Source organism: Oncorhynchus kisutch, linkage group LG7 (genome assembly GCF_002021735.2).
Source record: "Oncorhynchus kisutch isolate 150728-3 linkage group LG7, Okis_V2, whole genome shotgun sequence".
In the NCBI taxonomy this organism is placed as follows: Eukaryota; Metazoa; Chordata; class Actinopteri; order Salmoniformes; family Salmonidae; genus Oncorhynchus; species Oncorhynchus kisutch.
In genome coordinates, this window is record NC_034180.2 from 56,354,354 (window position 1) to 56,367,898 (window position 13,545).

General features: G+C 43.7%; 2 protein-coding genes across 8 annotated transcripts in view; one reads left to right on the top strand and one right to left on the bottom strand.

Moving 5' to 3' along the window:
• LOC109882006 (attractin) overlaps positions 1 to 13,545 on the bottom strand; it is a 715,620-nt gene that overhangs the window by 491,194 nt on the left and 210,881 nt on the right. The window lies entirely within an intron of this gene.
• Positions 1 to 13,545, top strand: part of LOC109896517 (lysyl oxidase homolog 3B-like) — a 104,368-nt gene that overhangs the window by 15,550 nt on the left and 75,273 nt on the right. For all 3 annotated transcript variants that reach the window (XR_004210687.1, XM_031829403.1, XM_031829402.1), the window contains exon 4: positions 976 to 1,187. Coding sequence is in view for 2 of the 3 variants with exons in the window: in XM_031829403.1 (XP_031685263.1) it covers positions 976 to 1,187 (212 nt within the window). In the remaining variant the exon portion in view is untranslated. The remainder of the gene's footprint in view (positions 1 to 975; positions 1,188 to 13,545) is intronic.

Below are 13,545 nucleotides of genomic sequence, written 5' to 3' on the forward strand. Positions count from 1 at the left end.
CCAGCTCCTCCTCCTTCCACCTCCTCCTTCTTATCCTCCGGCTATTGCTTCTCCTGCTCCTCCAGCTCCTCCTCCTCTCTGTGTTCCTGACTCCTCATCTGACCAGTCTGGCGAACAGACAACAAACCAGGAGTTCAGCCTTCTCCTCTTCCACCCACTCAGTCTGATCTGACTCAATGCAACGCAGCCTGGGAATGAAGAATCCACAGTTACAAACCAGTTACTATTGCTGCCTTTAATCAACCAGATACTATTACTGCCTTTAGTCAACCAGATACTATTACTGCCTTTAGTCAACCAGATACTATTACTGCCTTTAGTCAACCTGTTACTATTACTGCCTTTAGTCAACCAGATACTATTATTGCCTTTAGTCAACCAGATACTATTACTGCCTTTAGTCAACCAGATACTATTACTGCCTTTAGTCAACCAGATACTATTACTGCCTTTAGTCAACCAGATACTATTACTGCCTTTAGTCAACCAGATACTATTACTGCCTTTAGTCAACCAGATACTATTACTGCCTTTAGTCAACCTGTTACTATTATTGCCTTTAGTCAACCAGATACTATTACTGCCTTTAGTCACGACCAGATACTATTACTGCCTTTAGTCAACCAGATACTATTACTGCCTTTAGTCAACCTGTTACTATTATTGTATCTGTAGGGCGTAACACGGTAGCCTGCCCTGATTCCAGATCAGTTTTGTATCTGTATCTGTGCTGCTGCTGTCTTGTCATAGGTGTTAGTAAGACACCCCAAAGAGATCTGGCAACATGCCACATCACGCCAGCCTCGTTGGACCATGCTAATCTTGAGAGATCCCATTCCGTTCCTTTAACAAAACAAGTCAGGATGTTGGATCAGGCGAACACAACTCAGGAGGCCTGTTTTATTGCTCTGAGGGGTCACCGCCCTCACCCCAGCACTCTGTATAACCCCGGACACCTGAAACCCATCGTTACAGGTGCAGATGGATGAGAACAAGGTGGAGAAGGTGCGTCTGCGTCCGGTGGTGCCCACCAAAAAGATGCCCATCACTGAGGGTGTGGTAGAGATTAAGTACAGGAACGGCTGGGTCCAGATCTGTGATGTGGGATGGACCTCCAAAAACACTCGGGTCATCTGTGGTATGCTGGGGTTCCCTGACGAGAAAAAGGTCAACAAGAACTTCTACAAGTAAGTTATACATTTTAAATGTACATTTTTGATATTTTGCAGACACAGTTATCCACAGCGACTTACAGTTTGTGCATTCATCTTAAGGTAGCTAGGAAGCAGGGATTCACTCATATCAGTCATTAACGACGGGTTGGTTGTTTAGCAACAAAACAGCCGCATGCACAACTATTGGGTAAAACAGACGGTGTTGAAAACATGTAAACTATATTTCATCACCATATGTTTATTGTAAACATAAATGCATTTGCACAATGGGCACTTGTTGTCTCTCAAACACATTTGACATTTGTTACATTTGTTGGTTAGCTAGCCATATTAGCATTGACATCAAATCAATCAAAACACCTCAAAACAAGACATGGTATCAATAACAAGACAACAACGAGCTGAAACGAGCCACATACAGTTCCTCACATGGCAGCTTCTTGTCATTGTTGCTAGCTATTTGACCGTTTAGAATCATAACAACGGGTGGCGTCCGGCCACAACAGTAAACATGGTAACTACTGGGCTCTGTTAGAGAGAACAACGGTAACCATGGTAACTACTGGGCTCTGTTAGAGAGAGAGAGAACAACAGTAACCATGGTAACTACTGGGCTCTCTCAGAGAGAACAGCGGTAACCATGGTAACTACTCGGCTCTGTTAGATAGAACAACAGTAACCATGGTAACTACTGTGCTCTGTTAGAGAGAGAGAACAACAGTAACCATGGTAACTACTGGGCTCTCTCAGAGAGAACAGCGGCAACCATGGTAACTACGTGGCTCTGTTAGATAGAACAACAGTAACCATGGTAACTACTGGGCTCTCCTAGAGAGCGAGAACAGCGGTAACCATGGTAACTACTGGGCTCGGTCAGAGCGAGAGAGAGAGAGAACAACGGTAACCATGGTAACTACGGGGCTCTCTTAGAGAGAGAACAACAGTAACCATGGTAAATACTGGGCTCTCTTAGAGAGAACATCCATGGAAATGCAGGAAAACTCCACTGGTGACCAGGGCTCCCATATTCAGACATTAAATCCACACTAAATCCACAAACACACACACACACAATGAGCCACAGACAGAAGAGTCCTTAAGATGTTTGTGTTTGGTTCTGGGACAGGTCTTTTTAGTGTTCTTGCTGTTTGTTTTGGGTGTTCTATGCACACAGTGAAGGAAAGGAATGCTAGTTAATTGTCTGCAGAACAGAACAGAGTTGAACAAAACAGAGCATAGCAGAACATAGCATAGCAGAACAGAATAGAGCAGAGCAGAACAGAACAGAATAGAGCAGAACAGAACAGAATAGAGCAGAACAGAACAGAATAGAGCAGAAGAGAGCAGAGCAGAACAGAATAGAATAGAACAGAACAGAATAGAGCAGAACAGAATAGAGCAGAACAGAACAGAATAGAGCAGCGCAGAGCAGAACAGAATAGAGCAGAACAGAATAGAGCAGAACAGAATAGAGCAGAACAGAATAGAGCAGAGCAGAACAGAATAGAGCAGAGCAGAACAGAATAGAGCAGAACAGAACAGAACAGAGCAGAACAGAATAGAGCAGCGCAGAGCAGAACAGAACAGAATAGAGCAGAACAGAATAGAGCAGAACAGAGCAGAACAGAATAGAGCAGAACAGAATAGAGCAGAGCAGAGCAGAACAGAATAGAGCAGAACAGAATAGAGCAGAAGAGAGCAGAGCAGAACAGAATAGAGCAGAACAGAAAAGAATAGAGCAGAACAGAATAGAGCAGAACAGAATAGAGCAGAACAGAACAGAACAGAGCAGAACAGAATAGAGCAGCGCAGAGCAGAACAGAATAGAGCAGAACAGAGCAGAACAGAATAGAGCAGAGCAGAGCAGAACAGAATAGAGCAGAGCAGAACAGAATAGAGCAGAACAGAACAGAACAGAGCAGAACAGAATAGAGCAGCGCAGAGCAGAACAGAATAGAGCAGAACAGAATAGAGCAGAACAGAGCAGAACAGAATAGAGCAGAACAGAATAGAGCAGAGCAGAGCAGAACAGAATAGAGCAGAGCAGAACAGAATAGAGCAGAACAGAACAGAACAGAGCAGAACAGAATAGAGCAGCGCAGAGCAGAACAGAATAGAGCAGAACAGAATAGAGCAGAACAGAGCAGAACAGAATAGAGCAGAACAGAATAGAGCAGAGCAGAGCAGAACAGAATAGAGCAGAACAGAATAGAGCAGAAGAGAGCAGAGCAGAACAGAATAGAGCAGAACAGAACAGAATAGAGCAGAACAGAATAGAGCAGAACAGAATAGAGCAGAACAGAACAGAACAGAGCAGAACAGAATAGAGCAGCGCAGAGCAGAACAGAATAGAGCAGAACAGAATAGAGCAGAACAGAGCAGAACAGAGCAGAACAGAATAGAGCAGAGCAGAGCAGAACAGAATAGAGCAGAACAGAATAGAGCAGAAGAGAGCAGAGCAGAACAGAATAGAGCAGAACAGAATAGAGCAGAACAGAATAGAGCAGAACAGAGCAGAACAGAGCAGAACAGAATAGAGCAGAGCAGAGCAGAACAGAATAGAGCAGAACAGAATAGAGCAGAAGAGAGCAGAGCAGAACAGAATAGAATAGAACAGAGCAGAGCAGAACAGAATAGAGCAGAACAGAACAGAATAGAGCAGAACAGAATAGAGCAGAGCAGAACAGAATAGAGCAGAACAGAACAGAGCAGAACAGAATAGAGCAGAACAGAGCAGAACAGAATAGAGCAGAGCAGAGCAGAACAGAATAGAGCAGAGCAGAACAGAATAGAGCAGAACAGAACAGAACAGAGCAGAACAGAATAGAGCAGCGCAGAGCAGAACAGAATAGAGCAGAACAGAATAGAGCAGAACAGAGCAGAACAGAATAGAGCAGAACAGAATAGAGCAGAGCAGAGCAGAACAGAATAGAGCAGAGCAGAACAGAATAGAGCAGAACAGAACAGAACAGAGCAGAACAGAATAGAGCAGCGCAGAGCAGAACAGAATAGAGCAGAACAGAATAGAGCAGAACAGAGCAGAACAGAATAGAGCAGAACAGAATAGAGCAGAGCAGAGCAGAACAGAATAGAGCAGAACAGAATAGAGCAGAAGAGAGCAGAGCAGAACAGAATAGAGCAGAACAGAACAGAATAGAGCAGAACAGAATAGAGCAGAACAGAATAGAGCAGAACAGAACAGAACAGAGCAGAACAGAATAGAGCAGCGCAGAGCAGAACAGAATAGAGCAGAACAGAATAGAGCAGAACAGAGCAGAACAGAGCAGAACAGAATAGAGCAGAGCAGAGCAGAACAGAATAGAGCAGAACAGAATAGAGCAGAAGAGAGCAGAGCAGAACAGAATAGAGCAGAACAGAATAGAGCAGAACAGAATAGAGCAGAACAGAGCAGAACAGAGCAGAACAGAATAGAGCAGAGCAGAGCAGAACAGAATAGAGCAGAACAGAATAGAGCAGAAGAGAGCAGAGCAGAACAGAATAGAATAGAACAGAGCAGAGCAGAACAGAATAGAGCAGAACAGAACAGAATAGAGCAGAACAGAATAGAGCAGAGCAGAACAGAATAGAGCAGAACAGAACAGAGCAGAACAGAATAGAGCAGCGCAGAACAGAATAGAACAGAATAGAGCAGAGCAGAGCAGAACAGAATAGAGCAGAGCAGAGCAGAGCAGAATAGAGCAGAATAGAGCAGAATAGAGCAGAATAGAGCAGAGCAGAGCAGAACAGAGCAGAACAGAATAGAGCAGAACAGAATAGAACAGAATAGAGCAGAGCAGAGCAGAACAGAACAGAACAGAGGTTTTTCATGAAGCGGTATGATATTCTGGACAGGGAAAACAACACAGGCTTTTCCAGATACAACAGGCAGTTATCATTTCAAGCAAATGTTTCTGACAACATAAAGGATGTATAGACTGTGTAGTAAAGTACTAAAGGGACTTTTCTTCTGCGGTGGTTTCATAACAATACGTTTGAGAAATAGATGATATTTTACTGCCTGGCCTGGCTATGGGGAACTAGTCCAAAACATGGTAGAAGGATTGATGATATTTTCATAGTGTCCATAAAGCTTTTGGTTGATTTTCCTCATACAGGTACCTCTGATTTTACACATAGTTTATGAGGCCTGGTAACAGACTGGGGGGCCAGTACATAGTTAGGTTACTTGTATGTTGCCTGGAGACAGACTGGGGGGCCAGTACATAGTTAGGTTACTGGTATGTTGGATGGTAACAGACTGAGGGGCCAGTACATAGTTAGGTTACTGGTATGTTGCCTGGAGACAGACTGGGGGGCCAGTACATAGTTAGGTTACTGGTATGTTGGATGGTAACAGACTGAGGGGCCAGTACATAGTTAGGTTACTGGTATGTTGCCTGGAGACAGACTGGGGGGCCAGTACATAGTTAGGTTAGTGGTATGTTGCCTGGAGACAGACTGGGGGGCCAGTACATAGTTAGGTTACTGGTATGTTGGATGGTAACAGACTGAGGGGCCAGTACATAGTTAGGTTAGTGGTATGTTGCCTGGAGACAGACTGGGGGGCCAGTACATAGTTAGGTTACTGGTATGTTGGATGGTAACAGACTGAGGGGCCAGTACATAGTTAGGTTAGTGGTATGTTGCCTGGAGACAGACTGGGGGGCCAGTACATAGTTAGGTTACTGGTATGTTGGATGGTAACAGACTGAGGGGCCAGTACATAGTTATGTTAGTGGTATGTTGCCTGGAGACAGACTGGGGGGCCAGTACATAGTTAGGTTACTGGTATGTTGGATGGTAACAGACTGAGGGGCCAGTACATAGTTAGGTTACTGGTATGTTGCCTGGAGACAGACTGGGGGGCCAGTACATAGTTAGGTTACTGGTATGTTGGATGGTAACAGACTGAGGGGCCAGTACATAGTTAGGTTAGTGGTATGTTGCCTGGAGACAGACTGGGGGGCCAGTACATAGTTAGGTTACTGGTATGTTGGATGGTAACAGACTGAGGGGCCAGTACATAGTTAGGTTAGTGGTATGTTGCCTGGAGACAGACTGGGGGGCCAGTACATAGTTAGGTTACTGGTATGTTGGATGGTAACAGACTGAGGGGCCAGTACATAGTTAGGTTAGTGGTATGTTGCCTGGAGACAGACTGGGGGGCCAGTACATAGTTAGGTTACTGGTATGTTGGATGGTAACAGACTGAGGGGCCAGTACATAGTTAGGTTAGTGGTATGTTGCCTGGAGACAGACTGGGGGGCCAGTACATAGTTAGGTTACTGGTATGTTGGATGGTAACAGACTGAGGGGCCAGTACATAGTTAGGTTAGTGGTATGTTGCCTGGAGACAGACTGGGGGGCCAGTACATTGTTAGGTTACTGGTATGTTGGATGGTAACAGACTGAGGGGCCAGTACATAGTTAGGTTAGTGGTATGTTGCCTGGAGACAGACTGGGGGGCCAGTACATAGTTAGGTTACTGGTATGTTGGATGGTAACAGACTGAGGGGCCAGTACATAGTTAGGTTAGTGGTATGTTGCCTGGAGACAGACTGGGGGGCCAGTACATAGTTAGGTTACTGGTATGTTGCCTGGAGACAGACTGGGGGGCCAGTACATAGTTAGGTTACTGGTATGATGCCTGGAGACAGACTGGGGGGCCAGTACATAGTTAGGTTACTGGCATGATGCCTGGAGACAGACTGGGGGGCCAGTACATAGTTAGGTTACTGGTATGTTGCCTAAAATAAAAAATTGTCAGACTCTTTACTGTGAGACTCGTAATTGAGGTCAGGTCATCCTGTTTCCATTGATCATCCTTGAGATGTTTCGACAACTTGATTGGAGTCCACCTGTGTTAAATTCAATTGATTGGACATGATTTGGAAAGGCACACACCTGTCTATATACTGTAAGGTCCCACAGTTGACAGTGCCTGTCAGAGCAAAAACCAAGCCATGAGGTCGAAGGAATTGTCCGTTGAGCTTCGAGACAGGATTGTGCCGAGGCACAGATCTGGGGAAGCGTACCAAAACATTTCTGCAGCATTGAATGTCCCCAAGAACACAGTGGCCTCCATCATTTTTAAATGAAAAAAGTTTGGAACCACCAAGACTCTTCCTAGAGCTGGCATATTCTCTGGTCTGATTAAACCAAGATTGAACTGTTTGGCCTGAAAGCCAAGCGTCATGTCTGGAGGAAACTTGGCACCATCCCTACGGTGAAGCATGGTGGTGTCAGCATCATACTGTGGGGATGTTTTTCAGCGGCAGGGACTGGGAAACTAGTCAAGATCGAGGGAAAAATGAACAGAGCAAAGTACAGAGATCCTTGATGATAACCTGCTCCAGAGCTCTCAGGACCTCAGACTGGGGTGAAGGTTCACCTTCCAACAAGACAATCACCCTAAGCACACAGCCAAGACAACGCAGAAGTGGCAAGTCTTTGAATGTCCTTGAGTGAACCAGCCAGAGCCCAGACTTGAACACCAATTTAAAATCTCTGGAGAGACCTGAAAATAGCTGAGTAAAGGGTCTGAATACATGTAAATGTCATATTTCATTTTTTAAATATTTTTTTATATACATTTGCAAAAATGAATAAAAACCTGTTTTTGCTTTGTCATTATGGGGTATTGTGATGTCATTATGGGGTATTGTGATGTCATTATGGGGTATTGTGATGTCATTATGGGGTATTGTGATGTCATTATGGGGTATTGTGATGTCATTATGGGGTATTGTGATGTCATTATGGGGTATTGTGATGTCATTATGGGGTATTGTGATGTCATTATGGGGTATTGTGATGTCATTATGGGGTATTGTGATGTCATTATGGGGTATTGTGATGTCATTATGGGGTGTTGTGATGTCATTATGGGGTATTGTGATGTCATTATGGGGTATTGTGATGTCATTATGGGGTATTGTGATGTCATTATGGGGTATTGTGATGTCATTATGGGGTATTGTGATGTCATTATGGGGTATTGTGATGTCATTATGGGGTATTGTGATGTCATTATGGGGTATTGTGATGTCATTATGGGGTATTGTGATGTCATTATGGGGTATTGTGATGTCATTATGGGGTATTGTGATGTCATTATGGGGTATTGTGATGTCATTATGGGGTATTGTGATGTCATTATGGGGTATTGTGATGTCATTATGGGGTATTGTGATGTCATTATGGGGTATTGTGATGTCATTATGGGGTATTGTGATGTCATTATGGGGTATTGTGATGTCATTATGGGGTATTGTGATGTCATTATGGGGTATTGTGATGTCATTATGGGGTATTGTGATGTCATTATGGGTATTGTGATGTCATTATGGGGTATTGTGATGTCATTATGGGGTATTGTGATGTCATTATGGGGTATTGTGATGTCATTATGGGGTATTGTGATGTCATTATGGGGTATTGTGATGTCATTATGGGGTATTGTGATGTCATTATGGGGTATTGTGATGTCATTATGGGGTATTGTGATGTCATTATGGGGTATTGTGATGTCATTATGGGTATTGTGATGTCATTATGGGGTATTGTGATGTCATTATGGGGTATTGTGATGTCATTATGGGGTATTGTGATGTCATTATGGGGTATTGTGATGTCATTATGGGGTATTGTGATGTCATTATGGGGTATTGTGTGTAGATTGATGAGAGAGACATTATTTTTGAATAAGGCTGTAACGTAACCAAATGTGTAAAAAGTCAAGGGGTCTGATTACTTTCCGAAGGCTCTGTAAGCCGACCTTACTGCTCTCCTTTAAACCTGACAGCCAAACTGTCTGTGTTATGGCTGTTATATCGTGTGAGTGTGTGTGTGTCTGCACATGCATGTGTGTGTATTATTGGGTGTGGGTGTGCATGTGTGTGAGTGTACAGCTTGCGTGTACTACGTGCGTGTGTGTGTGTGTGTGTGTGTGTGTGTGTGTGTGTATTATAAAGTGACAGGGAGTGTGTGTGTGTGTGTGTGTGTGTGTGTGTGTGTGTGTGTGTGTGTGTGTGTGTGTGTGAACGTCTGTTCACCATCACTAGTGTCTCGGTGATGTGTCGGTGATGTTTCCGTTGCAGAAACCGTCTGCGAAAGAGAGCAGCAGAGAGCCAAGGTCAAAAGGTCAAAGCCAAGGCTCATGTTTCTGCTGGTGCCAGGTATAGTTACCTCAGGGAACAACCCACTGTCCTGCCCCTCTCCCCCAAAGACTGGGGCTGCCGTCCAAACACCACACTATCTCTACGGAGTGCACTACTTCTAAACAGGGCCCATAGGGTAGTGCACTACTTCTAAACAGGGCCCATAGGGTAGTGCACTACTTCTAAACAGGGCCCATAGGGTAGTGCACTACTTCTAAACAGGGCCCATAGGGTAGTGCACTACTTCTAAACAGGGCCCATAGGGTAGTGCACTACTTCTAAACAGGGCCCATAGGGTAGTGCACTACTTCTAAACAGGGCCCATAGGGTAGTGCACTACGTAGGGAATAGGGTGCAGTTTGGGACTCTGACAGTGGGTTTCCTGCAGTGGTCATAGTAGTAGTAGTAACTTTCTAGAACGTTCAAGAACCTTTACCCAGCTGGCTTTCATTCCCTCACTGCCTCATCTAACTAACATGGTGTGACTTCATCTAACTCTAGCTTATTTAACCGTTCCTAGTCACACAAATGCAACTCAACTAATCTGTTGGGCATAGAGCTCAGGCTCACACATACAGTTGAAGTCGGAAGTTTACATACACCTTAGCCAAGTACATTTCAACTCAGTTTTTCACAATTCCTGACATTTAATCCTAGTAAAAATTCCCTGTCTTAGGTTAGTTAGGATCACTACTTTTTTAGGATCACTACTTTTCAAGAATGTGAAATGTCAGAATAATAGTAGACAGAATGATTTATTTCAGCATTATTCCTTTCATCACGTTCCCAGTGGGTCAGAAGTTTACATACACTCAATTAGTATTTGGTAGCGTTGCCTTTAAATTGTTTAACTTGGGTCAAACGTTTCAGGTAGCCTTCCACAAGCTTCCCACAATAAGTTGGGTTTTAAAAATATTTCTTTATATACATTTGCAAAAATGAATAAAAACCTGTTTTTGCTTTGTCATTATGGGGTATTGTGATGTCATTATGGGGTATTGTGATGTCATTATGGGGTATTGTGATGTCATTATGGGGTATTGTGATGTCATTATGGGGTATTGTGATGTCATTATGGGGTATTGTGATGTCATTATGGGGTATTGTGATGTCATTATGGGGTATTGTGATGTCATTATGGGGTATTGTGATGTCATTATGGGGTATTGTGATGTCATTATGGGGTATTGTGATGTCATCATGGGGTATTGTGATGTCATTATGGGGTATTGTGATGTCATTATGGGGTATTGTGATGTCATCATGGGGTATTGTGATGTCATTATGGGGTATTGTGGTGTCATTATGGGGTATTGTGATGTCATTATGGGGTATTGTGATGTCATTATGGGGTATTGTGATGTCATTATGGGGTATTGTGATGTCATTATGGGGTATTGTGATGTCATCATGGGGTATTGTGATGTCATTATGGGGTATTGTGATGTCATTATGGGGTATTGTGATGTCATCATGGGGTATTGTGATGTCATCATGGGGTATTGTGATGTCATTATGGGGTATTGTGATGTCATTATGGGGTATTGTGATGTCATCATGGGGTATTGTGATGTCATCATGGGGTATTGTGATGTCATTATGGGGTATTGTGATGTCATCATGGGGTATTGTGATGTCATTATGGGGTATTGTGATGTCATCATGTGGTATTGTGATGTCATTATGGGGTATTGTGATGTCATCATGGGGTATTGTGATGTCATTATGGGGTATTGTGATGTCATTATGGGGTATTGTGATGTCATTATGGGGTATTGTGATGCCATTATGGGGTATTGTGATGTCATTATGGGGTATTGTGATGTCATCATGGGGTATTGTGATGTCATTATGGGGTATTGTGATGTCATTATGGGGTATTGTGATGTCATTATGGGGTATTGTGATGTCATTATGGGGTATTGTGATGTCATTATGGGGTATTGTGTGTAGATTGATGAGAGAGACATTTTTGGGGGGGAATAAGGCTGTAACGTAACCAAATGTGTAAAAAGTCAAGGGGTCTGATTACTTTCCGAAGGCTCTGTAAGCCGACCTTACTGCTCTCCTTTAAACCTGACAGCCAAACTGTCTGTGTTATGGCTGTTATATCGTGTGTGTGTGTGTGTGTCTGCACATGCATGTGTGTGTATTATTGGGTGTGGGTGTGCATGTGTGTGAGTGTACAGCTTGCGTGTACTACGTGCGTGTGTGTGTGTGTGTGTGTGTGTGTGTATTATAAAGTGACAGGGAGTGTGTGTGTGTGTGTGTGTGTGTGTGTGTGTGTGTGTGTGTGTGTGTGTGTGTGTGTGTGTGTGTGTGCTTCTCCACCTGCATTGCTTGCTGTTTGGGGTTTTAGGCTGGGTTTCTGTACAGCACTTTGAGATATCAGCTGATGTATGAAGGGCTATATAAATAAATTTGATTTGATTTGATTTGTGTGTGTGTGTGTGTGTGTGTGTGTGTGTGTGTGTGTGTGTGTGTGTGTGTGTGTGTGTGTGTGTGTGTGTGTGAACGTCTGTTCACCATCACTAGTGTCTCGGTGATGTGTCGGTGATGTTTCCGTTGCAGAAACCGTCTGCGAAAGAGAGCAGCAGAGAGCCAAGGTCAAAGCCAAGGCTCATGTTTCTGCTGGTGCCAGGTATAGTTACCTCAGGGAACAACCCACTGTCCTGCCCCTCTCCCCCAAAGACTGGGGCTGCCGTCCAAACACCACACTATCTCTACGGAGTGCACTACTTCTAAACAGGGCCCATAGGGTAGTGCACTTAACTTGGGTCAAACGTTTCAGGTAGCCTTCCACAAGCTTCCCACAATAAGTTGGGTGAATTTTGGCCTATTCCTCCTCACAGAGCTGGTGTAACTGAGTCAGGTTTGTAAGCCTCCTTGCTCGCACACGCCTTTTCAGTTCTGCCCACAAATATTCTATTGGATTGAGGTCAGGGCTTTGTGATGGCCACTCCAATACTTGAAGCCTGAACTGAAGCCATTTTACCACAGCTTTGGAAGTATGCCTGGGGTCATTGTCCATTTGGAAGACCCATTTGCGACCAAGCTTTAACTTCCTGACTGATGTCTTGAGATGTTACTTCAACATATCCACATAATTTCCCCCTCCGCATGATGGTGATCTATTTTGTGAAGTGCACCAGTCCCCACTGCAGCAAAGCACCCCCACAACATGATGCTGCCACCCCCGTGCTTCACGGTTGGGACGGTGTTCTTCAGCTTGCAAGCCTCCCCCTTTTCCTTCAAACATAACGATGGTAATTATGGCCAAACAGTTCTATTTTTGTTTCATCAGACCAGAGGACATTTATCCAAAAAGTACGATCTTTGTCCCCATGTGCAGTTGCAAACCATAGTTTTTTTAATGTGTTTTTTGGAGCAGTGGCTTCTTCCTTGCTGAGCGGCCATTCAGGTTATGTCGATATAGGACTCGTTTTACTGTGGATATAGATACTTTTGTACCTGTTTCCTCCAGCATCTTCGCAAGGTCCTTTGCTGTTGTTCTGGGATTGATTTGTACTTTTCACACCAAAGTACGTTCATCTCTAGGAGACAGAACGCGTCTCCTCCCTGAGCGGTATGACGGCTGCGTGGTCCCATGGTGTTTATACTTGCGTACTATTGTTTGTACAGATGAACGTGGTACCCTTCAGGCGTTTGGAAATTGCTCCCAAGGATGAACCAGACTTGTGGAGGTCTACAATTTGTTTTCTTTGGTCTTGGCTGATTTCTTTTGATTTTCCCATGATTTCAAGCAAAGAGGCACTGAGTTTGAAGGTAGGCCTTGAAATACATCCACAGGTACACCTCCAATTGACTCAAATGATGTCAATGAAACTATCAGAAGCTTCTAAAGCTATGACATTTTCTGGAATTTTCCAAGCTGTTTAAAGGCACAGTCAACTGAGTGTATGTAAACTTCTGACCCACTGGAATTGTGATACAGTGAATTATAAGTGAAATAATCTGTCTGTAAACAATTGTTGGAAAAATTACTTGTCATGCACAAAGTAGATGTCCTAACCGAATTGCCAAAACTATAGTTTGTTAACAAGAAATGTGTGGAGTGGTTGAAAAACGAGTTTTAATGACTCCAACCTAAGTGTATGTAAACTTTCCACTGTATGATTGAAAAATGTAAAAGCGTGTTACATTTTGTGAAGATATTCTCTTTTAAAGCAGGATGTCCTTTTGAAAAGCCC